The 27,954-nt window shown below is 46.4% G+C and overlaps 1 protein-coding gene across 1 annotated transcript in view; it reads left to right on the top strand.

Annotated features, from left to right (window-relative positions):
• The window catches only part of CDCP1 (CUB domain containing protein 1), a 54,217-nt gene that overhangs the window by 14,138 nt on the left and 12,125 nt on the right, over window positions 1–27,954 (top strand). Inside the window, exons 2-4 of the mRNA XM_027097033.1 lie at window positions 10,710–10,916; window positions 17,164–17,526; window positions 18,492–18,860. Of these exons, the coding sequence (XP_026952834.1) occupies window positions 10,710–10,916; window positions 17,164–17,526; window positions 18,492–18,860 (939 nt within the window). The remainder of the gene's footprint in view (window positions 1–10,709; window positions 10,917–17,163; window positions 17,527–18,491; window positions 18,861–27,954) is intronic.

Raw genomic sequence — 27,954 nt, 5'->3', positions numbered from 1 at the left:
GCAGCAGTTAGGCCTGATGAGTGTAGATTCTTATTTAACCATCTCCCTGCTAGCTTTTTATCAGAGGAACTTGAACAGCTAATCTCTGATGGCAAGGTGAGACCATTGGCAAAGGACTCAGAACACTAAAGAAATGGGAATTTCAGTAACTTCTGAACTTCTGGCAGACGGAGAAGGGGAAGGGCCCTCATTCTGTTCGTGTCCCTGAGCACACATACAGATGGGTTTTTTAACTCTGCTCCTTTGGTTCTTACCCATCTGTCCTTGTGATCCTCAGTGACTTTCAAGTTCGTCATGACTCACACTTCAAGGTCTGGCAAAATGAATCTTTTTAACATTTCATAAAATGTTAATGTGATTTACTCTGGCCCTGTGGCAGTTTAGCATATCATCCTGACTTATTTGCAGTGGTCATAAACTCAGTTATATTTGTTGTTTAATTCTGCAATTCCCATGTGCAAAGTCTCTTATTATGCAGATTTCTCTACTTCTGTGAGCCTCTTTGAAATCATCCCTCCACCCAGTACAATTCCATTCCACGTGGAGTGAAATGTTAAAGTCCGGGTCTTATCGCGGCAAGAAGCCTTAAAATGGCCACAGTCCCAGAGGGGTTTATACATAGATGTGTTCATTTGCTCCAGATTGTGGCCCAGACAGGGCTCATGACCTCGTTATGCATCTCTAACATACGTCTCCAATATGGCATGTGTCTTTGATCATAAAAGGGAAAGATACAACAGAAGGTTTGGATGGCTCCCTGCAAACCCATCACCACTTTAAAAAGTAATTCAAAGCACAAACCCTGCAGACAGTTGATCACTAGTGTCTACTTTGGAGAATCATTCAGTTACTTTAGAAAATTAACTTGCATCATTGCATATAAATTTCTTTCCTAGGGAGTTTGGGAATTAAGAGTAGGGAGTGAATGGATGGACACAACAGTCCCTGTTTTGATAAACTATTCCAACAAATCAGATTGACTAAGAATGCCCATGGTTCCTTTTATTTAAAATTGCTCTTTGAACTTTATTGTCCTCTATGATTGTTCTCAGAGCTATGGAAATAGTAAACTATTTTAAAGGGAACCATGAGTCTCTCACTGAGGGGGTGAGAATATGATGTCCTTTGAGTTCTGAAGTCCGTGGATGTGACTCCCCGAAGCTGGGCCCAGCCTTGTGCATCTCTGTATGCTGGCACCCGGCCTGGAGAGCAGCTCACCATTACCTTGAGTCACGTGGCCCAAGTCAGCCTTCATTGCAATCGCAGCACCAAGTTGTCTTCGGGCTTTCCGCTTCCGTTGTGCGTGCCCTGGTCCTCCTGCGCCTTCTTCCCTGCCCTGACCCCTGCCCCTCCAGTGCAGGCCTGGGTCCCAGTTCACCCTGATGCAAGGTTGCACTTGGTCACCCCCAGGCACTTTATTTATAACTGTAGTCGATGTTCAATCCTTTCTGGTGTGTTAACTGACTGTTGCAGTGTTTTTAGTGTATGGGCTTAAAACGTGGCCCTGTCCTTTAAAGAGCCTATGAAGCTCTCGTGTTGGAATGGCAGGCTAGTTCTTCACTTGGGAGGTGCACATGCTATTTGGGGCTGGGGCATGGGATGATCCCCCATCCTGTCACCTCCTGTTCCTCCATACTTCCAGCAATAGCCTGAAGAATTCCCCCAGCTTGGCCTAGCCCCCACACTCAACTTCTCTGTGGGGATGCTGTGTGGGCAGCCATCAGCCCACTTCCCTTTATTTCCGAGAAAGAGAATGAAAAAAGATTTGCCCTGCTACCGCAAGAGGCTGCTTTTCCCAAGCCAGCCAGGGGAGTAAGGTGGGTGGAGTGGGGAGGGGGACAGGGTTATGGTGGAGCATTGGTGTGCCTTCTCAATCAGGTGCCTGCCTGATCTCCAAACCAATGAACGAGCAGCTTTACAGCTCAGATACCTGGAAGGACAGGGGGGAGTCTCTTTCCAGGAGGAGGTATTTCCTGCCAAGCCAACCAGAGGTCTGGGTAGGGATTCTTGCAGCCCAAGTAAAGGGGAAGAAAATTCAGGAGATGGGGGTTTGGGGAATTCTCCTAAACATAGGTGTGATTTCGCCCATGAATCTCACTGACAGTGGCCTTGAGAAGTGAGCCCCTCGGGCAGGGGCTTCTGGGGGATACTTTCCTTCCAAGACCTGGCACTAGCCCTTTATACCCAGTGCTTTGTTCCAGAATTATGGCTGCTTTCCTTCTGCCACCAACTTGGCCACTTGCCTCCCATGCCCACAGTCCCCAGGCAAGACTCACAAAGCTACAGAGCCATCGACGGCCAAACACGCCAGGTTCCCTTTCTCAGGTCCTTGCCTAGAGATGCTGCCAAAAAAATCACACAAAAGAAGAACCAGGCCCCAAACATTTTGAATTCCGGGTAACTTTAAATCTTCAGTTTAAATTCAAACCACATTTTCAAATTATTTTTAAACGAAGCACCTATTTAAACAAAGTGCATTTTAAACAAATACCTTTCCCTTTTGATATCCTGGAGATTCCCTAGAGAGCCAGCAGCTGGGAAATGTTTTATTCCTTCTCGAGTGACTGTTGATGATAATAGGCCAGTCTCATCACAAGGCTCCTGGCCATGTGTGGACTTCCCTGGGCAGGGCTGGCTCTGCTGACGAGCCATTTTTCATGTGCTGGTCTCCAGTGTCAGACTGCTCGGGCACAAATCTGGCCCTGCCTCTTACTAATCATACATGCCTGGGCAAGTTACTTGACCTCTCTGAGCCTCGGTTTCGTCATCTTTAAAATGTGGATTAACATTAGAACCTGCTCTGTGGGGTGGCTGTGGGCATTTATAAATTCTTATCAAGTGCAAGCACGGACCCTGCACATACTAAGTACTCAGTGTTATTATTAAGACTGGCCTGGTATCTAGACTCCAAAGGCTTCTCATCCAAGAAAGGCAGATTGGTTTCTGAAACAGCAACTTGCCTTGTGGTTCTTTTTGATGTGAATGTGGGAAATTAACTATTTCCAGGCAGGCAGAAGGCTGGTCTTCCTGCCATTGGTGAGACTTTCCCCTCGGTTTACCGGTCTGTAAACAGACCTGATCAAAGAGATTTAGCGTGTCTACACCATTTATTCCTCCACAGCCTGCCAGCCTTGCTGCCCCAGGTCCACTGGATTAATAACACTATGACTTTGGTAGTGTGAGAGTCCGGCACCCCCTCATCACAGCAGGCCCCATTCAGATGGGTTATGTTGGTGCTGATGCTCAGGCCCTCCGTGTCAGCCAACAACTCCAAGTACTTCATAACAATGGCAGCACTTCCTCCCCTTCTGCTGGTTGATTCCACCAGCTTTGGCAACTTACGGGAGGGCAGCTCAGTGTGGTACCCTGGGGGGTGGGGAGGGCAAGTGTGCTGAGGTCAAACCAGAATCTCCCAGCTGCCTCCTGAGCTCAGCAAACAGGGACTTGAGGTCACTTCTCTGAGCCTCAAAGGCATGCTGGAGTCACATGAGTAAGCACATGTAGAAGGACCTTAATAGTCGGTGGGCAGGGCCAGGCCAGGGCAGGGGAGGTGTGGAAAATTTAAGGAAGCACTCACACTTGCATAATCCTGAGTGTGATGAAGTTTGCCCCTAGGCACCTTACCTGCCTCGCCCTGAGTCCAACCCAGCCAGCCAGGACTCTGGGCTTTAGATTGAGAGCCTAGTTGCTGCTACAGTTGTTTCCCTACTTAACACCCTTCAACAGCGCCCCAGCAGTACTGCCCCAGTAGCAGTAGTTGTAATGTGCTCTCTATCATTACTAATATCAACAATAACAGCTAACATCGATTGACTACCTGGCAGCGTTCTAAGCACTTCATAGGTACTAACTCACTTAGTCCTTACGAGAATTCCATTATTACCCCCGTTTGCAGGTAAGGAAAGTAAGGCACAGAGAAGCTAAGGAATATGCCCAACAGGACACAGCTGACAAGTGGTACCAAGCCAGGAATTGATCCCAGGCAGTCAGATTCTAGACTATAAGCTCTTCACCACTACACAAAGCTGCTAAGATATGCTGGTCCCACTGGGTGAAGCCCAAACTCCATGGCAGCAACAAAGCCTCTTCCTGGCCTGGCCCCTTCCCCTGTCTCCAGCCTCCTCTACCCACATTTCCTTGCCCTCTGGCCAAACCAAACTCCCTGGAGTGGCTATAAGGAAGCTGTCGTCTTCACACCTGTGACTTTGCCGCTGCCGTTCTCTCTACCTATCCTTCCGACACCTGTTTCTCTATAGGCAAACTCCTTATTCATTCTTCTAGACCCATCTTAAGTTTCCTCCGTGAAATCTTCCTTGACCACCCCCAGACAGCTAATGGCTAACCTCAGCATCTTCAGAGTACCTTGACCTTTCTTGGTGCCCTCAAATTGCTGACTAACTGATGGGGTCTGATGGGGTCTGATGGAGTAGACAGACAGGCAAACGTACATTCAACTTCTGTGAATTCAGCAATTGCCTCCTGCAGGGAGTAGGCGGGAGAAATCATGCAAATGGTGTGAGTGTCCCCACGGGGTGGATGCAGGGTGGAAGGGTGAATCGCCGGCCCTTCTGCTGGTGTCCCTTCCTCCAGCTCTCATGATATGTGCATCCACAATTTAACAAATTGGATTTTGCAAACCTGGTCCCTAAAATCAAATCAGTGCTTTATCTGGTGCTCAGTCTGAGAAGCAGGGATCTGCTCCGTGGGGGAGCAGACACCAGCCACAGCCCCATGGACTCCTTGAGAGAGCGATGTGGGTCTGCAGTGTGACGTCTTCCTGAGAGAGGACAGGGCTATTTCCCTGAAAGTGATTATCTCCTTATGGGCTTGCTTTGGAATCTGACTCCCGCGCAGACTGTGACTGATCGGCCATGCTGATTCACAATCGTACTGCTTTGTTCCTGAGTCTGAGTCCTCGACATCCTGGGAATTCGTCCCATGGGTCTTCATATGTATTTCCTGGTGCCCAGGCTGTGTCCAGTCCCTGGCTGGGAGCTATTCTGCTCATCTTCGTTGGGCAGAGAGAGTGGATGAGGGCAGAGTGTCCCAGGAAACCACACCCAGCTTTGAGGCAGCAGGTTCTGACCCGTCTAAGAAACTGTAAATTACATTTGTCAGTCTTTTAACCTGTATTGGACACATCTGGGAACAGATAACTTCCTGGTGAATCCCCTTCCTTGCATTTACTTCCCTTACAAAGACATAGGAGGGCGGGGAAAAGGAATAACAGGGCATTTGTACAATATCCTGTGATATGCGAATAATGAATGGTGATTAAAACAATTGGAAATTCCCGCCCGAGAAGCCGCTGGTGAGGCAGAAACACCAGCAGAAACTAACCGAGGCATCCTAATAAAGAGAGGTCGGAAGGCAGGAGAGCTGAAGATGAGAGCTGTGACTCATGTGCCCACGTGTGGTGCCTGCAAGCTCTCCAGCCCGACAGCCCATGCACTGCTAATGTGAGGGTCACCTTGGATTTCTTTCAGCCTGTGAGATCTCAAAATCACGCCAGAATCTGGAGCTTTGGGTTTCTGGGAACTTGGGTAATAGGTCTTCCAAAACACCAGACCAATGAAATACCAAGCTCCTAGGGAAGCAAAAGAAAGAGATACTGAAGAAGAAAACGCCCATCCATTTTCTTTAAATTACAGTACATTTATCAAGCACTCAGATGTGCCAGCCCGACTGGAAGATAGGGGTGGGGTGGCAGGAGGCTGAGATTTATTCTACGGGTTTGGAATTTTCAGTTTCAAGGGATGATTAATGGTGGTGAGTGGGGAAGAGGGGAAAAATGTGCAACCAAGATGTCGTTCTCAAACTCTAAGCATTTGTGATAAATAAGTTATAAGTGATTTTACTCAAGCAGTGGGGGGTCTCTCTGCTACTTTTATTACAGTAGAATAAGTGCCTCTAGTGGGGGCTCGGTAAGGAGGGTCCAGATTTCAAGTGCATACGTGGTTGAATCATTATCTTCTCATTCTGGCTCTCCCCCTCCAGCTGGTATATTTATCATTGAGGATGAGGAGGGATAGTTGAAAATGAAAGTCCAATGTGTGATGTAGCCTTGGCTGTGACCCTAGGAAACAGCATGTAATATAAATGGTCTCCTGCTGCAAAGATGGATAAGCCCTTTAGTGTTCCCTGGGCTCTGAGCCAGGTGGGCATTCTCTGGTATGAGGCACCGAAGGAGAGATATGAACTGTGGCCTGATCGTAGAACATACTGGGTTGGTCATCTCAAAGTCAGAGCAAAGAAACATAGTAAAATGTTAAAAGTCCACCCCCACGTGAGTCATTGAACCCTTACAAGGCTTCATCTGCTTTGTTTCTAAAAGGAGTTTGGATGAAAATCTGGGTTATTTAGACCCCAAATAAAAAATATAAACAACAGAAGTAGCATTAACAATTCATGAAGGAAGAATTGGCATATTCAATCATTAGAGTTGGGACGATTGGTTTGGTTTTCCATCTGGAAAAAAATAAACAAAAGGAATCCCTACCTACCACCATAAAGGGGAAAAAAAAAGTGGTTCTGATACAGATTCCCAGGTCCCATGTTGGGCCTACTGTAACTTAGAACTTCATCATTTTTAAAGCCCTCCACAGACCACTTAGAAACCCCTAGTCTGGACTACTAACTCCCAGGGGGCAGGAACTCCAGGGCTTTTTTTGACATTAAATCTTTTGCACCCTGGATGATGCCTGGAACATAATATGAACCCGGAAAATGTTTGAATGAATAGAAGATTTCAGATTCTAAAAGAAAAAAAATGAATTTCTAAAAAAGATTGTACATTTTTCTTTGACTGTCATTGATAATGGAATAGATTGTCATATATGCAGAATTATTTGGGATACTGACCTGGCTGAAAACAGGAGAGAAGAACTGAACGGAGAAATTTTAGTAAGATCAACTTTTTCTTCTCAAAATCTAATTTATAGCTATTTGAAATTATTACACATACCTTGGGAGAAACTAGGCCCACCTCAAAATATTATTAAACCATATTTTAACTGTGGTCATGATTATTCCTTTTTTCATTTATTAAGTGCCACGTTGTGTAGAAATACAATCTTTCCAGCACAAGTTTTTTTCCCTTCTTTTTTATTTATTAAGGTGTAACTTAAACATAATAAACTTCACCAATTTTAAGTGCACAGTTTTGCTGAATTGTGGCATTTGTGTACAACCTATAATCACCACCATGGTCAAGATACAGAACGGTTTTCTCATCCTACAAAGTCTCCTCTGCCCCTTTGTATTCCATCCCCTCCTCCCACCTCCATCCTTAGGGAACCGCTGATCTGTTTAGGGTCTAACGCTCAATTAAAATAACAGTAATATATACACTACCAAACGTAAAATAGATAGCTAGTGGGAAGCAGCCGCATAGCACAGGGAGATCAGCTCGTTGGTTTGTGACCACCTAGAGGGGTGGGATAAGGAGGGTGGGAGGGAGGGAGACGCAAGAGGGAAGAGATATGGGAACATATGTATATGTATAACTGATTCATTTTGTTATAAAGCAGAAACTAACATACCATTGTAAAGCAATTGTACTCCAAAAAAGATGTTAAAAGAAAAATAACAGTAATCCGGACTTCCCTGGTGGTCCAGTGGTTAGGACCCTGCGCTTCCACTGCAGGGGGCCCGGGTTCAATCCCTGGTCAGGGAACGAAGATCCTGCAAGCCATGAGGTGCAGCCAAAAATAAAGTAACAGTAATCATAATTGTAGAATCAGGAACTTTAAAATATTTTTGCCAAAGAGGAGAAATGACAAAGTAATTGGTAACCTAGCCAGCCAGGCTGCAACCCCGAGATGGATTACAGCTTCACTTGACAGTGAATTAGCCCCCCTGGAGACCCAGGGTTGGAGGCCACGGGAGAGCGTGCCGAGCCTTCAGAGACCCAGTACCCCAATAATTTTTTACAGATAACATGGTAAGACCTTTTTTATGATTACAGAAAGAGAACGCAAGGGTTGACATACTCAGCTCAGATATACATCTGACAACTGGGTTTCTGAACATGCATCTGGACTCATTTTTAATCTGGTATCTTAAAAGAACCCCTGGGCCTTCTGATCTTTCTCAGAAGATTCTTAGTGACCATGCTGCTTGAAGATGAAGCATTCAAGTAAAGAAACTTCTGCCTCAGAGGATGTTTTCTTTCTCTGAGGCTATTAATTAAAAAGTTCAGAGTCCCTGGTTCCCACCAAGGTTTATAGCCCAAACTGAAACACAGGAATGGTAGTAAGTCTATGAGAAACTAAATGCGGCAAAGACAAGAATGTGGAGATTTTGTATGGTGCTGTTGGGAGGGTCATCAGTTCTGCTTCCATGTGGGCACCAGGCACTGTTGGGGTCCTGAGACTACCACTGAAAAAGACAGGCAAATTCCTGCTGCCTTCCTGTAGGCAGCAACTCGCATTCTGATACTGGGAGGTGGGAACAAATAACACGGGTCCTCTCAGAGAAGAGAGCAGGGATGAAGGGAAAGCAGGTACAGGATGGCTGGGGTAGGGGTGGGGTGAGCATTTTGGGTAGCTGGTCGGGGAAGACTGCTCTGAGGAGGTGATCTTTGAGCTGAGACCCAAATAACAAAAAGGAGCCAGCTATTGCTAGAGAAAGAGCATTTTAGAAATCAGGACCAGTACATGCAAAGGCCCTGAGGTTGGTATGTTCAAGAAAGAAGGCAAAGATGGCCCGAGCACAGTGACCAAGGTGGAGAGGGGTACAAGCTGAGGTTAGAGAGATAAGAAGTCTTGCTCCAAAAATGCAAACCTGAGCCCTCTTGAAAACAAAGTCACGAAGCCAGCTGTGCTGGTGCCCCTGTGCTCTGAGAGATGTGTCACTGCTGGGCCGTAGTTGAGAATGCTTACATTTGCAAAATCGCTTCTTATTTCCTCGGATACTGATGATAGATGAGCTGGCAGGGAAGGTAGAGCTTTTCTAGCCCAATCCCCTCATTTTACAAATGAGGGAACAGAGGCCCAAAGAGGGTAAAGTTCTTCCCTCATGACCCGGAGGAAATTTTTGCATTTCATTATCACAGGTTGAGAGATCAATTTCCACCCTATATAAAGAGCTGCTGGCTGGCCGCTCTGGTGCAGAGTGAATGGTGGGGGAGAGGGGTACAAGAGGAGGTTGACAAAAATCCAAACATTTGATCGCACACAGCAGCTAGGCTGTGGGAACACAGGCACGCCCATGCACTGAGTAGGAGGAGAAGTGAGTACAGCTCTCGAGCAGGCTAGTAGTTCTGGTAAAATGAAAGCACGAGGTTGGGCAAAAACTGGAAAGAACTCAAATGTCACTGAACAGGTGCCTGGATAAATAAATTGCAGTCTTTCCAGACAATGGAATACTACTCAGCAATAAAAGGGAGCAAACTGCTGATCCATGCAGTTGACTCTCAAACACGCTGAGCAGAAGCAGCCAGGTACGAGAGGGCGTAAGTAAGCACACCGTTTTGCAGGAAGGTCTAAGTCAGGCAAAGCTAATTTATAGTTTTCTGGGGCCAGGAGTGGAGCTCGACTGCAAAGGGCGCTGAGGGAACTTTTGGGGGTAATGGATATCTTTATATCTTGATTGTGGTGGTGTACATGTGCACACACATTTGTCAAAACTCTTAAGTAGGACCTTTTATAATGTGTGTAAATTATATCAAACTTGATTCTAAAAAATTTTTAAAGGAAGGGAAAAAGTAAAGCTTTTGGTTAAATTGCTATTTACGGGCTAAACAATTACCAAGCACCTCCATGTACAAGGCGCCATAACAGGTGCTGACCAGCTGTTGGTGCAGAACACGGTGGGACAGAGGCACCGATGCCAGCCCCTCTCTGTGAGCCCCATGATTCCCTCCGCCAGACAACTGGCCTCCCATCCTCTGCTCCCAGCCCATCAGCCACCCAGAGACCACAATCAGAACCCAAGTCAGGGAAGGGACAGTGGCTACTTAGAGGAAAAGTAGCTCTTCCTTTTGGTCTGAGAGGACCTAAAAATCCATAAAGCAAAAGGGATGGGAAGGAGATTGGGCTTGTTTGTGAATCAGGGCCCCATCCCGACTGGTGTGCACCCACCCCTCTGTTTAGTAACCAACCTCCATCTCTCTTGCTTGATAATGTTTGTTCAAATAATTTTGCTGAGCCCCAGTCTGAGGTATTAGCATTGTTTGGCTTTAACTTTCCACGTTCATTGACACAATATGTTTGTATCTAATTTCTGCAAGTTTTCCCGGCCTCCACTACTGCATGTATGTGTGAACAGGGCATATGAAGTGGCCTGGGCAGGGGACAGCAGCTCTTTACAGATAAGCATGTCTCTCTACAGAAAGATGGTTTCTGTGTGTGGACTTTCACCTACAGTCATATTGTGAAGAGATGTGGCAGTTTCTCTCTATTTAATATTGCACAGATGGGTATCTGAAAACATACTGCTCCAGACACCTAGGATGTGGTGTAGTGTTTTTAATTTTTAGAAAAAGTAATCAGTCAAATAAGAGATGCGTGTCAATGCCCAGCCCTCAGTGGCTGGGTTCTTGCCCACAGGTGAGGATACTACTTTCATTTTGCATCATCCCACTTCTCAGACCTGGGGAAAGGAACAAAGGGGTCAAGGAGGTCATCCTCCTGGACCAACTGAGGGGACGGCAGCAGGTTGGCAACCCTAAATCATCCTGTTTACTCCATTTTTCTTCCTTCCTTCAGAAACTTATGAGATTGCTCTGCCACATGGAAGCAACATTACAGTCCTCATAAAGCCTGGGGCCCCAACTCTGCCAGCGAACCTATGTCAGATCATTTCTAAAAGACAGGTAACCCCATTGTCCATCAAAGCCGGAGAGACAGCAGTCTTTTCCTTTAGCTGCCGGGATCCAGAGAATCACTTTGTTGTCGAGATCCAGAAGAATATTGGTAAGTATGCACTCATGGACTGTTTGGCCTCCCTGCCTCTCTTTTACACGCTAAGCCAGCCTCTACTGCTAGGGAGGTGAGATCTGTTCTGAAACTCCGCACTCTCTTTAGCTTTTATGTGGCCATTCACAGTTCTAAGCGCTTTACATGGTTTCAGTTTTTTAATCCTCAGAGCAGCCCTAGGAGAAGTTCTCAAAGAAAGTAACTTGCCTAAGATGGCACAGCTGGTGTGTAGCAGCAAGATGGGAGCCCAAGTATTCTGGATCCAGAGTCTTTGCCTGTAACCACTATGCCACACTGTTTCGTAACAGAGCTACGGATTCTCAGGTGATGCTCTGTCTGATGTGCTAAAAACATCTGGCTGAGCAGGAGCAAAAGTCAAGGGAGTTGGAGGACAGAAGAATTGGAAGGTTGAGAAGATAAGAGTGGGGAAATGGGTCCACAAGGCACAATGGGAAAAAACAGCAGCTTTGCAGGCTGAGGGAGCTGGGTTTGACTTCAAGTGCCAGGGCTACTGATCATGTGGCCTGATTGCATGGCTTCATATGAGTTACTTAACTGCTCTGTGATTTAGTTTTCTGGTCTGTAATATAAGAATCATTGTACCAACCGATAGGGGTGTTTTGAGGAAGAAATAAAATTATGGATTGAGAGTGCATGACACACCAGAATTCAACAAACTACAGATATCTGGTATTATTAATCATAATTTGAGATAGAAGATTGACATAAGACACAATAATCAGGCAGAAAGAATTAAAGGTATACTTTCCCAATCATTTTAAGGTGGCATGCCTACTAGGAACTAACAGATATATCAATAACAGTGAGAACACTATTTTGATCTAATCAAAGCCATGCTCAGAAAACTTCTTTACCTTTAACTGAAAATAAATGAATTGGCAATAGATCATGGGAGAAGAAAAAGGATAAAATAAACCTTAAGAAGAAGGAATTCATAAAAATAAAAGGAGAAATTAAAGTACTTAAAACCAGTTTTAGGGCTTCCCTGGTGGCACAGTGGTTGAGAGTCCACCTGCCGATGCAGGGGACACAGGTTCGTGCCCTGGTCTGGGAAGATCCACATGCCGCGGAGCGGCTGGGCCCGTGAGCCATGGCCGCTAGTTAGAGTTTTATAGACTCCTATAAAACTCCAAGTAGCAGATAATTTCTATGATATTTAAACCATTCTAGAGGTAGGTTGACAAACCTTTTCTGTAAAAGACCGGAGAGTAAATATCTTAGGCATTATGTGCCAGATGGTCTCTGTCACAACTCCTCAGCTCTGCCATTACAGCACAAAATCAACCATAGACAATAGGTAAACAAATGGGCAATAAATATCCCACATTTATTTACAAGAACAGGTGTTTGGCTTGATTTGGCCATTTGCCAAACCCTAGTCTAGAGCACTGAAAGGGGTAAAGGTTCACATTTTATAAGGCTCTTACCACCCTGATGTCAAAATCTTCCACCACATAAAAAAGAAAACCATAGACCAATCTCTTATGAATATACATACATGCCAAAAAAATCCTAAGTAAAATATAAATACATCAAACCCAAAAAATTGCATTAGAAGACTAACACAACAAGAGCAGGAGAGCTTATTGGAAGATGGAAGTTTAACATACTGCTTTGTGTGATTAGGTGAAAGGGAAGAAACTGCATTTGATCATCTTAATAGATGGTCTTAAATGTTTTTAATAAAACGCTCTTAGTAAACCAGAAATAGAGGGATGTTTTCTTAATCCAATAAATTGTATCTATCAAAAACTGATAACAGGGACTTCCCTGGTGGCACAGTGGTTAAGAATCCGCCTACCAATGCAGGGACACGGGATCGAGCCCTGGTCTGGGAAGATCCCATATGCCACAGAGCAACTAAGCCATGTGCCACAACTACTGAGCCTGCGCTCTAGAGCCCGTGAGCCACAACTACTGAGCCCACGTGCCACAACTACTGAAGCCCGTGCACCTAGAGCCCATGCTCCGCAACAAGAGAAGCCACTGCAATGAGAAGCCTGCATACCGTGACGAAGAGTAGCCTCTGCTTGCCACAACCAGAGAAAGCCCGCACACAACGAAGACCCAGTGCAGCCAAAAATAAATAAATAAAATAAAATTTTAAAAAAGACTTCATGCTTCCACACTGCAGGGGGCATGGGTTCGATCCGTGGTGGGGAAAGTTCTGCATGCCTTGCGGTGCGGCCAGGAAAAAAAGAAACTGATAGCAAATATATTTAACAGCCAGACATAGAAGCGTTACCAATGAATCAAGGAACAACATGAGGATTCTCACCATGCATGCTTTTGGTCACCATTATTCAAAAGTTCTAGTTAAGTATTTAATCTTAATAAATACATAGAATATATATGAAGCAAAATGTACAATCTTACTGAAAGACCAAAGAGAAGATGTAAATAAATGGAGAGATATACCATGTTACTTGATGAAAATCTCAGTATTTTTTAAGTGTCATTTCCCCCCCAAATTAATTTATGAGTTTAAGTCAATTACAATTAAAATCTCAATGAAGCTTTTACAGAGTTGAGAAGACTATTGATATACTTAAGAATTCAAAGGAATACTGTGTTGCTATTAAAAAAATGAAGTAAATCTATGTATTTGACATGGAAAGATGCCCCGGGTCATTTTGTTCCATTGAAAACAATGCAGCTTTTAGTAGAATAGTTTGTATAGTTTAATCCCACTTAATTGAATACACATAATCATATGGAGCCCAAAGTCTGGGGGGTTAAACACCAAAATGCTAGCCTTATATTATTTCTATAGTGAGTAGGGGAGGCAGACAGGTGACATTCATTGTCTTTTTTCTGTTCTTCTGTAGTATCATTTTTTTACAAGCATGCATTACTTTTACAACCAATTAAGCCAAGAAAGTGACTGCCATCTTGAAAAAGGAGAAGGGTAATGGGACTTCCCTGGTGGTCCAGTGGTTAAGACTCAACCCTCCCAATGCAGGGTGCCCGGATTTGATCCCTGGTCAGGGAACTAGATCCCACATGCCACAACTAAGAGTTTGCATGCCGCAACTAAAAGATCCCGCATGCCGCAACAAAGATCCCACGTGCCGCAACTAAGACCCGGCGCGGCCAAATAAATAAATAAACATTATTTTTTAAAAAAAGGAAAAGGGTACCACAATCTTATCTCACAAGACACATCTCACAAGACCAGTCTCACACACAGACCACACACAGTTTACCATATAATAAAAACCCATGCTCACAATTTTTGAAAATGTTTTGAAAATAAAAATTTTAGATTATAAATCTAGACACTGGAATCAAGTTCAGTGTTCTGCTTGCCTCTTGTTTTTAAAAACCTTTCCTGAATAAACATTCTGAAAGTTTCAAAGTTTAGCTCCTCTGCAGTCATCCCTTCTTTTTTTTAATTATTATTTTTTAAAATTTTATTTTATATTAGAGTATAACTGATTTACAATGTCATCCCTTCTTGAATGGCCTCGTTAAAGCTAATGAAAGTAGAAGTCTGTGCTGGGGAAAATGAGGTGTGAATCGCTTCAGAAATTACACTTCTCCGTCCTCTGGGTAGGAATCATTTTAGTTATTTAACATTTTTGCACTGGACGGGGAGCAGAAAACTTGGAGGCATGCCCATCATTTTGACTACTCTTACTTGTGTATCCATTCTGAAAACAAAGCTCTTAGCAACAAATTAAAAAGTGCTTGCACAACCTGACACCGCCAGGGTCTCATGGCTGGTGGCAGAGCCATGGCTGAGAGACAGGCCTTTTTGACTCCCGGTACTTGGTACGGAATTAAATCAGAGTCGCTTGGGTGGCCCAGGCATGTGTATTTTTTAAACGTCCTCCAAGTGAGTCTAGCGTGGAACCAGAGCTGTGAACCACTGCCTTAGTAGGGGTAAGTGATCCCACAAGAACACAGAACCCAGTAGGGCACATGGGAAGTGTAGTTGAAAACTTATGAAAGAGATGGCTTGATAGAAACAATGAAGTTTCCACGAGCTCCAAAAAATAGGTACTATCCTTACCTACACACAAAATATAATTTTAGCTGCATTTGTCACCTTGTTATCTAACCTTGTTTTATTGGTTAAGCAACGCAGTGCATTGGCAAGAACGGAAGTCGACCAAACACAGCCTGGGCTTTTGTCCTAGGAGCGTGTGCACTGCGAGCGCCACACGACTCACCCAGACTCCAGGGCTGCTTTGCAAAAATTAGGGTTTTGACGTGATGACCTCAGAGGTCCTAGACAGCTCTGAAATTCTCCCATAATTCTATTTCGAGTTGGCAGTAGTTTCAAATACTCCACTGGAGCAGCAATAAAGCCTTGCAGATTATTATTACAGTGGCCAAAGTCCATTGCACCTTTCAGATTCCCTGCTGGAGACAACAAAAGCCTCACTATTAGGCTGCCTGCTTTCTCTTAGTGCCTCCCTGATAGCAATGTTTCTCCCTTTGTTTTTTTTTGTTTGTTTGTTTGGGTTTTTTTTGGCGGTACGCGGGCCTCTCACTGTTGCGGCCTCTCCCGTCGCGGAGCACAGGCTCCGGACGCGCAGGCTCAGCGGCCATGGCTCACGGGCCCAGCCAATCCACGGCATGTGGGATCTTCCCGGACCGGGGTACGAACCCGTGACCCCTGCATCAGCAGGCGGACTCTCAACCACTGCGCCACCAGGGAAGCCCTCTCCCTTTGTTTTAAAAAGGCTTAGGAAACAAAGTACGTCAAAGGATGTCATTAAGTGTTAGCCTTTGGGAAAAAAAAAATTCAACTGCAGTGGTAATGAAACACCAGCATTAAAGCCAGGAGGCAAGAAGATGACCTTGCCTCCAGGTTCCAGCCATTAAGGGGCTGTACATTCAGAGCGTACTCAGTCTGTTGATGAGTGTGTTGATGGAAAAACCAGTTTTAAAAGGTAGAGCTTGGCGCAGCACCCTAAAAATTGAGAAATCATGACTCTTTTGGTATAGAGGAAGTAGGATATGTATGCCAAAGCACAGGCTCCACTGCAAAGGGCCTCCCTCTGGCTTTCAGTAGGGCCTGGGCAGAGATCCACCAACTGGACTAGCTTAATCTGGAAAACAGTGCGGGTCCCCCCTCCCCGACCCGCGGTATCCCAAAAGTACAGTGTTCCTATGACATTTTTCACAAGCCAAAATGGCGTTAAGTCAAAGAAGCAATTACTTGTAGGACACATCTTGCTAACGGATGTGTAAAGTAATTTGAAATAAAGCACAAATGCTCACGGACAGAGTTCAGAGCTGTAGCAGCGTGATGCTGAGATGCTGTGTCGTTCCCGGGGAAGGAGCTTGGCGGTGCCACTCTAGGGGTACCCACTGCCTCTGTAATGGCCTCTTGCAAAACAAACACTGAATGCTCTTTGCGCTTTCCACCTTTTTTCATAAATGCAAAAATTCTCTTTGGATTTATTTTGGTTAGCGGAAACAAGTACCAATGCAAGTCTTTCGTAAAAGCAAAGTGGAATAAAGCGAACGTTCAAAAAGCAGGGGAGGGCTTCCCTCGTGGCGCAGTGGTTGAGAGTCCGCCTGCTGATGCAGGGGACGCGGGTTCGTGCCCCGGTCCGGGAGGATCCCACATGACGCGGAGCGGCTGGGCCGCTGAGCCTGCGCGTCCGGAGCCTGTGCTCCGTAACGGGGGAGGCCACAACAGTGAGAGGCCCGCGTACCGCAAAAAAAAAAAAAAGCAGGGGAAACTTGTAGTTAGGAGGTGACTTGGGTCTGGTTCCCTAGAAGCAGAGCCTGACATGGGAATTCTTGTCTTTAAGTCATGAATCAAGAGAGTGCCCTGAGAAACCTGTGAAGAAGTGAGGAAAGCAGGGTGGAATGAGGACAGCAAGCAAAGATGTGGTTTTAGCTGCAGGCTGATCTGGAGCTTGAGTGACAGTTGCCAGGCTGTGTCATGTGAATCAGGGATGTCAGGCTTTTCACTCCTGGGTTGGCAGTGATTGGCTGTGGGTTGACACCCGCTGCTGGGATGGGAATCAGGGGCAGGGAAACCTCTCAGGCTTTTCTGCCCCAAGGCAGCTCCCTCCAGCCAAGGCACCTCCCCAGAGAGGGATGCATCCGTGAGCCGTTGGCAGCCAACTTTCATGTAGCCCGGAGATGGGTGGGCGCCCCAGAAAACCCCCCCTCCAAAGAGTTCACTATAGGGGCTGAGGAGGGGCAGTGAGTGGCCCAGTAGCGTTTGTGACCAGATTGTTTTGTGACTGTGTTTCAGACTGCATGTCAGGTCCATGTCCTTTTGGAGAGGTTCATCTTCAGCCCTCAATGTCAGTGTTGCCCACCCTCAACAGAACCTTCATCTGGGATGTCAAAGCTAACAAGAACATTGGTCTAGAACTGCAGTTCTCCCTCCCTCGCCTGAGGCAGATCGGGCGGGGGGAGAGCTGCCCGGATGGAGTCACTCACAGCATCAGCAGCCGCGTTGACACCAAGATGGTCAGGATCGGAACCTTCTGCAGCAACGGCACTGTGTCCCGGATCAAAATGCAAGAGGGAGTGAAAATGGCCTTGGCCCTCCCGTGGTTCCACAAGAGAAAAGTCTCCGGCTTCAGCATCACAAACCGGTCGTCTATAAAACGTGAGCTCGCCATGCCCTCCCCTCTGTTTGCTGAGGTTGAAACCTACAAAATCACGCTTGCTCTCCATCAGAAATGGTCAGATGTTGGCAATTGTGATTCCATCTGAATACCTTAAAGGAAGTCCCACTCTTCTGTAAGCATGTGGGCCAGTCCTGGTGTGAACCCACCCTCCTCTGTTAAACAAACCAGGTGGTGACTCTTTCTTTTGTCCTTTGTATGTGAGGCTTATTTTCAAGAAATGAAATGGGACTGGCTCTACAGACCTTAATTACTCTGTTTCTCATGTCTTTTTCCCGTCTTCTGTCTCTTTCACAGTTTCTAGAATTGTATCGGTATGCCAGATACAATTGTATCTGTATGCCAGAGCTGGCCCACAGCAGCTCATGAGTGCCAATTGTTGAGTGTCCTGGAATTTTGTGAGCTGGTATTAAACAGAGCCGTTACTAAAAATAAAATTATATAAACTTACAATTAAATAAATTAGTTTAGGAACAAAGGTAATAAGTACTCAAAACTCATTACTTCCTAGTTAATACACTGCATTTTACTATTTATGCTTTGAAGTTAGGTATGCCCATTGGATCTGTATGGTGAAAATCCTATGTGATGGTGAGAGGGCTGTCCATCTCCTTCCAACTCCACGTTCATCCATGTCCTGTTGGTAGCCTGAAATCAGCTATAGTGGGAGTCTTTACACCAAGGAAGTGGGCAGACACTACAAATTAAGGCTTTATTTTTTTCCCCCTGCTGGGTTGATTATTAAACATATACTCACACACCACTGATGTATCCTCATTCTCACTGTCTACCTTGAATTGAGTATAAACATGCCATATCCAGACCCAGTGCTCAGGACCTAAGACCCACTTTCACCTCTTCTCTAACCCCTGTCCCCACACCCATGGATGACCAGGGCAGGGTCTAATCACCTCCTATTCTCTCGTTTGGGTTCCACCCCCAACAGGCCTGTGCATCATCGAATCTGTGTTTGAAGGTGAAGGCTCCGCCACCCTGATGTCTGCCAACTACCCGGACGGCTTCCCCGAGGACGAGCTCATGACATGGCAGTTCATCATCCCCGCGCACCTGCGGGCGAGCGTCTCCTTCCTCCACTTCAATGTCTCCAACTGCGTGAAGAAGGAGGAGCGGGTTGAGTACTGCATCCCAGGCTCCACCACCAACCCCGAGGTGTTCAAGCTGAAGGACAAGCAGCCTGGGAACATAGCCGGGAACTTCAACCTCTCTCTGCAGGGCTGTGACCAAGATGCCCAAAATCCAGGCATTCTCCGGCTGCAGTTTCAAGTATTGGTCCAACATCCACAAAATGAAAGCAGTAAGTAAGCCCCACTCTCCTTCCCCTCCCCCTCCTCCAGTGCCTTCTTTCCTTCCTGGGTAGTCTGCTTGGGCTGAGGTTCCCTTCCTACTTCTTGTCTGTGGCTCTGGCACACTTGGACTCTGGACCCTGTAAGACTTTCAGGAAGTGCGTTGCTAGGCAGTGAGACCAGGTCACTGGTGAATGCCGGGCATACTGTTCCACTTCAGCACAGTAAGAAGCTAAGATGATCTTGCATTCAGGGTGATACGTTGTTTTTAATGAAGACATTGGAAGGTTACCTTCTAGAGCTCATGTCTTGACTGACCCTACAGTGTGGATCAGGATGTCACCAGCACCGTGAGCAGTGATGATAACACTTTTATTGTCTGAGTGCCAAGCCCTGCCCTAAGCACACCACTCACATGGTCTCAGCTAATCCTTATTACAGCCTTGCAGGGGAGACAGGAATTACCTTCATTTATTGATGAGAAACCAGAAGTTTCAGAAAGGTTATGGAACTAGCCCAGTATCACACAGCTTGCCAGGAGCAGAGCAATCTCAGAACCCAGAGCCCTTGCTTCTGGACCACGCAGAACCCCAGGTTCTGTGAGAATGAGGTTGTGTATCATTCCACACACATTTACTGAGATGCCGTGACTACAGCGAGGCTGTATGCCCAGGGCACAACACTGAAGGAGGCACCCGCTCTGAGGAGCTCCCTCTCACAGAGGCTCTCACCCTCAGGGTTGTGTCAGTTCAAGGTCAGTCCCCGAGAGTAAGCACCTCCTTAAAACTTACTCTCTGGGATTGCCCTTGCTTCACGGAGAGGAGTGGCAGGGATCCTGAGAAAAAGGTACAGGATGAGTTCGGAGTGGCTATTCCTGGGGCTCATCTATGAGCTGGAGTCTGTGAGTTGTGACAGGTGGTCTTGAACCAGGACATCTGTGATGTGTGCTGACGATGGGGTCTGCCCACAGAGTCGATTCTCATCCTTGTTTTTGATATTATTTACTTCCGGGAAGTAGACAGAACCAGGCAGAGAAATTGAGAATGTGAAATGGCATGGCTGATAAACACCTGAAAAGTGACCACGTGGGATCCACTCCCAGCGTTGCCCATCTGACACTGTCTTGGGAGTGCCCGCTCGGCACCCACCTGGAGCCCGGCTCCTCAGGAAGCCTCAGTTCCTTCATATCTTGACCCAAGATTCCTTCTAATTCACAATAACCGTATACAAGGCATGACTTTATATATACATGTGTGTATGTGCATGTGTGTCCACTGACACATTTTGATGACTCTATGTCACAATTTTATCAGAATGTTGAAAACAGCCATGAAGGGATTCAGAAATGGAGTGGCTTTGAGTTTTAGAAGACGCAGGGATTTGTTTATCATCTCAGTCACGGTGAAGTGCTACTGATTAATTCTGTTTCCTGTAACATCAGCTGGGTTGATTTCTAAATATAATCAAATTGTTAAGCATGCTATTACCAGCATCAAGAAGGATATGGCTTCGGTTTTGAGGTAAATAGTGGTTAACTGCACTTTAGATGTGTTTAGCACGGTCAAGGCTTTACATCAAGCATGGTTTGCATTTTTCTAGGCAAGTGAGTGAACTTGGCCAGCAGAAGTATCTTTACTTAGGCGATGCTGGAGTCCCTGAGAGCTCTGATTTCTGGACATCTCCATCTTGATCCTCTGAATCCCAACGTGGACCCTAAGTTTCAAGAGATTGCCCAAGGCTGCCAGCCCTGTGCACTCACACGTTTGTCTGGTTCTGTAAATATGTGTGGACAGCTTGTTTTGCAGGCAGCATGGCCCAGTGGTTAAATGCACTTACTCTGGAATTGGCCTGCGTGGATTCGAAATCCTGATTCCCCTACTTACTGTGTGAGCCTGGGCAAGCCACTTAACTCCTGTGTGACTCAGTTTATCTTCAAGTAGAGATAATAGGACTGTCCTCGTAGGGGTGTTGTGAGGAGCAATGAGGTGGCAGTGCCTGGCAGATAGTAAGCACTCTTTAAATGTTATCCTGCAAGGCTCTAGGTCAAGGAAGGGATACAAAGTTGAAAAAGACACAGCACTGGTCTTTAGACATTAGCCTGTAATCCGGAAGACAGATGAGACTTATAGGATGCAGGAGGTCACTTCCCAGAAGGAGTTTCTTCTTTTTATTTTCTTTTCATATCTTGTTGATTTTATTTTAATAGTTGCAATCTGGGTACCCTATTGGTGTAACATTTGGTCTCTACGTGGGTGGCCATTTCTCCACGGGCTCCTCTGGGGATGCAGCGGATAGTTGTAGGTGCCCAGGACTCTATACACTGTGCATCACTGGGATGGACGGAGTTCTCCAGGGTGGGGTCTCGGTTCTGCGTCAGCCGATTCTGTCTGTTATTTTCATTCACTCTCTTCATCAGCTGGTGGTAACAAATGCTGTTGGTCTGGTTTCTCTCTTGTACTTTCTTGCACAGATGATGGATGTTTCAGAGGAAATTTTGGTGGGCATCTCTACCCACTTGGCTCTCTTCCATACCTTGGCACTGTCTCTGCACTTGTATTGGCAGGGGTCGTCCCCTGCGTCCTTTCCTGAGTGCTTGTGGTCGGCTGTTCCCTGCTTGTGGTTGGTTGTTCTGTGCTTGTAATTGGTTGTTCCCCAACTGTGGTTGGTTGTTCTGTGCTAGGGGTGGTTGTTCCATGCTTGTGTTTGTTTTGTACTTATGGTTGGTTGGTCCATATCTGTGTTAAACTCCTATGGTTTGCCAGCAACTTCAGCCATGCCGAAGCCTCCCAGTGGTCTGCGCCAGGGTTCCTGATCTCCCTACATACACCTTCTCCTAGGCAGTGAGGAGCCACACTCTTCAGCTTTGCTTGGTCCTCAGGTCACTGCTCCAGCCAATGGTAGTCCTGGGATGGCTTAGTCATCACAAAACACCCCTCCTAACACCCTGAGGGGTGGTGAGAGGAGGGAGGGGGATGCACAAGGAAATTTCTGTGGGTGATGAATATATTCACTATCTTGATTATGTTGATGTATATACAGGTGTGTATATAGGTTCAAAACTAGGCAAATATACACCTTAGATATGTACAGATTATTGTAATTCAATTATTGCTCAGTAGAGCTGCTTAAAAATTATGTTCTCTGTAAGAAAACAAACAATTTCGGAAAAAAAAGAACAATTTTTGGTGAGGGAGAGTAGTTTATTACTGACATTGTTTAGAAATCCTAGAGCATAGTGACAATAAAAACAAGCCTGGATTTACTCAGATTTATTATTGTTTTAAAATTCTCTGTTCCCCTTTATTCCCTCACAGGGAATGAAATATCCCCACTGCCCTGACCTGGATAGGCCACTGCATGACTCCAAGTCACTTAGCAAGAAGGTGTCCTAATCTATGTGGGATTTGTGGCCTCCAGACACTGTTATGGAGGCTGGGGTTGGTGATTTTTCTGTACGGCGAGTTTTTGTCCCTTCTGAGGGTCTTTAGTTGTTTACAGCATAAGGTAGGTTACAACACACACCACTAAGAGGTAGATGGCTGGAAGCAAATCATCTGTGTGCCTTTTTGGTGGGTGCCCTGCCACCCCAAACACATCATGCCTCTCCTCTGGGCCCCCTTTCCCCAGCCCCAGCAGTAGTGCTGAGCCCTTTTTCCTCCTTGCACAGGAGATAAAGTGTTAAGGGGGAATTTGTCTCAGGTGCTCACTGCTCACCCAGTCCTTATTCCCAATGTCTGGCTGACGTTGGACATTGAAGGACCCAGTCTGGTCCTCCACCTCGAAGGACCCCACCTCCATTCCTTGTCACACACCTGCCTCTTCCTTTCTTTCCTCCCCATCAGCAGAGAACTTGTGACACACACTCATCCCCTGGATGAAGGAGCCTTTCACAAACTGTCAACTTTGTTTTAACCCTCCCTGTTAAAGATTCAGTCTCTGTGGTTGGCTAGCTGGGCCACTGGAGACCAGCAGATAGCTCTGGAGTCCCTGGCTTTGCTCTGCACTTACTGTCTGTACCAGTCGTTACTTGGAGTGGTGGATTTTTCTTGGGTCTCTTGGTCCTGCCTTGGCTGATTTTGACTCATTTTCTTATTCAGACTGTGGCAAGAGACTAATATTGTTGGAGTCTTACTCTCGGGTTTTCTCAAACCCCCTTGAAAGGGTCTTTTTACCTTCATGGCTTTCTTTTGCACCTGGAAAGGCAACAGGGTGAGCCCAGAGTGGCTTTGGTTTGGGGGAGGAGGATGGTGACTGAGTGGGAACGGAGGCTTCATGAGAAGGGGTGTGCATTGAGAAGGGGATTTGTACCCAGCAAGGACAAGTTCAGAGGCTTAGCGGGGGAGTCTTTAGGAAAAAGCGGAGCATGAAGAAGGCATTCTGACATTGCCACTGTCTCTGAACTTGGGTTGACAGGGGCTCTTCTTTCATTCCTTTCTTTGGTGCTGGGAGTGAGTCGTTGTACATGTGTGTGCAGGTCCCCTTGGTCATAGCAGAGCCTCCCATTGCCTACCCAGGGAGACTGCCCTTCTCCTATGTCAATGACCCCTGGACAGTGAGGCTCCACACCCTTCAGTTTTGCTAGGTCAGCAAGCACTATCCCCAGCCAGTGGTGTCTAAGGGGTAGGCTTAGACTAAAGAAGGTGCCACTCTTGACACTTCCAGGGTGGGGCATGTTGGGAGGCCTCGAGATTGTGGCTGGAGAAAGGGAGTGTTTCCTCAACACCCTCTAAAGACATGTCCCAAACCGACCTGCCACCCCTCCTCGTCTCCCCACGTTCAGTCCCTGTGGTGCACGTGGCAGGGAAAAGGGGATTCCTCCAAACAATTTCCCACGGCCACCCCCATTCAGTGGTTCATTCTGTTGTCTCCCTCCCCATCACTACCATGTCTCGTTTATCCATCTGAATGTCTGTGTCCCACTAAACTCCCAATCAGGCATCTTGTCTTATTCCTCTCTTTTCCTACACTCAGCACAGTTTCCAGCGCATTCCAGGCCCTCCATAAACACTGTCGCACTAATCTCAGGAGGCAGCCTCTTGTCCAAAGTGGCTTGAGAGCCAGATGCACTGCCCAAAGGCACAACCCCTCAGAAGGGGCAAGGTAGATGGGACACAGTGGGAGCACCAGGAGCCTGGCTGCTGGGGGAAGCAGACAAGGACAAGAGCATCAAAAACAGAGTGGAGGCAGAGCTGGGAGGGTTTCTCAAGCCAAAGAGGATGGCTGTCACAGCAACCATGCAAAGTCAGAGCCTCACCAAGGGTGGAAGCAGCTGTCAGAGGCACCCTGACCCCTCAGCATGCACAGTAGGACCTGACTACAGTGGGCCCAGACTGAAAAAAAACAAATTCTGAATGTGGGCAGCAGGCAGATATTACCTTGTACCTGATTGTCTCTCCCCCCACCCTACTCTCTACTCTCTCTCTCTACTTTGCTGACAATATCAATTTAGCTAAAACTAGACCCAGGGGACTCCTGCAGAGAATATCTTTCCATGGCTTGAGCACAAGTGTCCTGTGTCTTAAGATGAGTAATGTACAAGCTGCTCTGGCTGATCTGGCCATCTGTGACCAGATGTGTGAGCATGGATGGCTTACGTTGCCCAAAACGTGCAGTTCAGCAATGTCAGAGAACTTGATTCACATTTGTTTCCACCCAACACATCTTCTTTTTCAGTGCTCCATAACGCACTCTCATCTTTTCTTTTTTTTTTTTTTTTTTTGGCGGTACGCAGGCCTCTCGCTGTTGTGGCCTCTCCCGTTGCGGAGCACAGGCTCCGGGCGTGCAGGCTCAGCGGCCATGGCTCACGGGCCCAGCCACTCCGCGGCATGTGGGATCCTCCCAGACCGGGGCACGAACCCGTGTCCCCTGCATCGGCAGGCAGACTCTCAACCACTGCGCCACCAGGGAAGCCCCTCTCATCTTTTTTGATGGTACAATACTACCATGCCATACCTGGCATTATTACCACTCCATTACCTGGAGATATAAAAAATGATTTTGGTCCTCTTGGAGTTTCATCTAATAGTCACCGTAGAGAGAGAACTTCTCTGTTGTCCCACACAGCCTGTCTCTCATTTTCTGATATTATTTCTAAAAGGTTCAAATGGCCCTGCTGATAACAATCATATGAGTTAATAGTAGTCTACCTGTCTATGTTACTCCCTGTAGTGGGAGCAGACTGCTAGCCTACTACCTTTTGCATCCTCTTCTAGCTTCTGGAAGATACGTTTACTTGCTCTGAAAATACCAGCAGAATGAGTGTATCTTCAAGCCCTGTAGGTTTCTGGGTTAACATGATTCAAATAAGGTAGATGGATGTGTTTCCAGAATGTTATAGCAGGTACTTCCAGTAACTGATCTGGGTAAATGCTGGTTGTGGAAGTAGTTGCATTGCTTCTTTTTCAGCTTTTATAACCCCCCAGAAGCAACCTGGAGCCCTTAACTAAATGTTGGCGTTGTTTTTGTTTTTTCTTGGGTAACTCCTACTCTGTGAGTCTTTATTTACTTATTTTTGGCTGTGTTGGGTCTTCATTGCTGCATGCAGGCTTTCTCTAGTTGCGGCAAGGGGGGCTACTCTTCATTACAGTGCACGGGCTTCTCACTGCAGTGGCTTTTCTTGTTGCGGAGCATGGGCCCTAGGGCGCGCGGGCTTCAGTAGTTGTGGTGCGTGAGCTCAGTAGTTGTGGCTCGTGGGCGTAGTTGCTCCGCGGCATGTGGGATCTTCCCGGACCAGGGATCAAACCCATGTCCCCTGCATTGGCAGGAGGATTCTTAACCACTGCGCCACCAGGGAAGCCCCTCTGTGAGTCTTTAATTTGTCCTGGAAGAGTTGACACATTGTGGCCTCTGACTTATCCCCATGGATAAGTAAGAAATCTCAGGAGTTCCTTGGTGGCCTAGTGGTTAGGATTTGGCGTTCACTCGCTTGGCCTGGGTTCAGTCCCTGGTCGGGGAAGTAAGATCCTGCAAGACTCGAGGTGCGGCCAAAAATTCTTTTCTTTCAAGAGAGAGGCAAAGGGAATCTTAGGATGATGGTACAAGGGGACCCAAGACCATACCTGGGCCCCTTTAGATGAGAGCAGTTGAGAAGGCTCTGGAGAGACTTTTCAGAAAGATAACTTGATGATATACCTAATGTTCTCATAGGTATTGAAAGGAGATTTATACAAGTGGGGGAGAGTTTGGGTGTCAAATTACTGATAAGTACATAGAAACTAAGGAAATGATTTAAATGGCAATAACTAATTCTAGGGAAATAAAATCTTGTGCAAGAAAGAGAATCAATAGCATGGAAATAACGTAACTGTGTAAACACTGTGTTACTATTGTTTACATAGGCATGATAATGTCAACACAGAATAATGATCTAACATTAAAAATATGATGGTAAAGATTGGGAAGATGGGTGGATAGCAAGTGTATGGTTTGGATGTTTGCTGGGCATGTGTACTGTGGGTGTGTGTATGTTGTATACGAGGTGTGGGGTGTGGGCAGGGGGACATGAGTGTGGGTGAAGGAGAGGAAATCCTCATCTTCTTTTGTGGGAAGCCAACAAATAATACCTGAAACAGGCTCCCCTGGTGGCGCAGTGGTTAAGAAATCAAGCCAATGCAGGGGACACAGGTTCGAGCCCTGGTGCGGGAAGATCCCACATGCTGTGGAGCAACTGAGTCCGTGCGCCACAACCACTGAGCCTGCACTCTAGAGCCCACGAGCCACAACTGCTGAGCCCACGTGCCTAGAGCCCGAGCTCCACAACAAGAGAAGCCACTGCGGTGGGAAGCCTGCGCACCGCAACAAAGAGTAGCCCCCGCTCACCACAACTAGAGAAAGCCCATGCGCAGCAATGATGACACAACGCAGCCAAAAATAAATTAATTAATTAATTAATTTTTAAAAAAACCCTGAAACAGAAATATCTAGAAGCAGCAATAGAAGCATGTTGTTGGGTGCTGTGGATGTAATTGTAAAGAGAACCTGCTAAAAGAGTTGAAAGTTGTTATTCTGGGGAGTGGTCACAGTGGGGAGGGAGTTTTGTTTTCATAACAAACCTTAGAAAACTATTTGATTCGTTAAACCAGTGGTTCTCAGCCAGGAGCAATTTGCCCCCCAAGGGACATGTGACAATGTCTGAAGACATTTCTGGTTGTTATAATGGAGGGCCATAGGGGTGCTACTGGCATCTAGTGGGTGGAGGCCAGGGATGCTGCTAAACATCTTACAGTGCACAGGACAGCCCCACAACGAAGAATTACCCTGCCCCAAATGTCAATAGTGCCAAGCCAGAGAAACCCTGCTTTAAATTCTGTGCGTGCACTACTTTGATACCGTACAAATTAGGAAAGAGGGAGCGGGTAGGGAGCCTCCTGCAACCTGTGATTGGACCTCGATAAGGGTGAGTGGGGTTTCAGAAGCAAAAGGGCTCCTAACACAGCCAGGGTAGGGGTAGGGAGGGTTTCCCAGAGGTAACAACAAAGATATTTTTTTTTTTTTTGCGGTATGTGGTCCTCTCACCTGTTGTGGCCTCTCCCGTTGCGGAGCACAGGCTCCGGACGCGAAGGCTCAACGGCCACGGCTCATGGGCCCAGCCGCTCCGCGGCATGTGGGATCTCCCCGGACCAGGGCACGAACCCGTGTCCCCTGCATCAGCAGGCGGACTCTCAACCACTGCGCCACCAGGGAAGCCCAACGAAGATAAATTTTAAAGGACAGTAAGATATGAGCTGAATGTGGGGCTAGGAGATTGAAAAGCTAACCATTTTCTAAATCAAATCATATTTAAGTTAACAACATTAGCATATATACTCCAGCTCTGGGTATGTCATCTCTCTGATTAAAGCACTATTAGAACTTACAGTAAAATTTACCTAGACATAAGCAATAAGAACTAAAGAAAGGAGTCAGCAGATGTGACAACCATAAGACATTTCCCTAATTTTGCTCCTAATTTGACACTGAGATCCCTGGCAGCCAGTTCAAAAGGAACAATTCTATTAATATATGGTTTCTGTTACCAGGAAGGAGGAAGCCTAGCAGACTCTCTTGGGAAACAGAGCTTTCCCAACTGGCACGGGACTTATTTATTCACTGGAGCTGCAGGCAGAG

Source organism: Aethalodelphis obliquidens, unplaced genomic scaffold (genome assembly GCF_003676395.1).
Source record: "Aethalodelphis obliquidens isolate GAN/ISIS:26980383/991018 unplaced genomic scaffold, ASM367639v1 scaffold111, whole genome shotgun sequence".
Taxonomy (NCBI): Eukaryota; Metazoa; Chordata; class Mammalia; order Artiodactyla; family Delphinidae; genus Aethalodelphis; species Aethalodelphis obliquidens.
The sequence above is the reverse complement of the archived record's forward strand: the minus strand, read 5'-3'. Positions and strand labels throughout refer to the sequence as shown.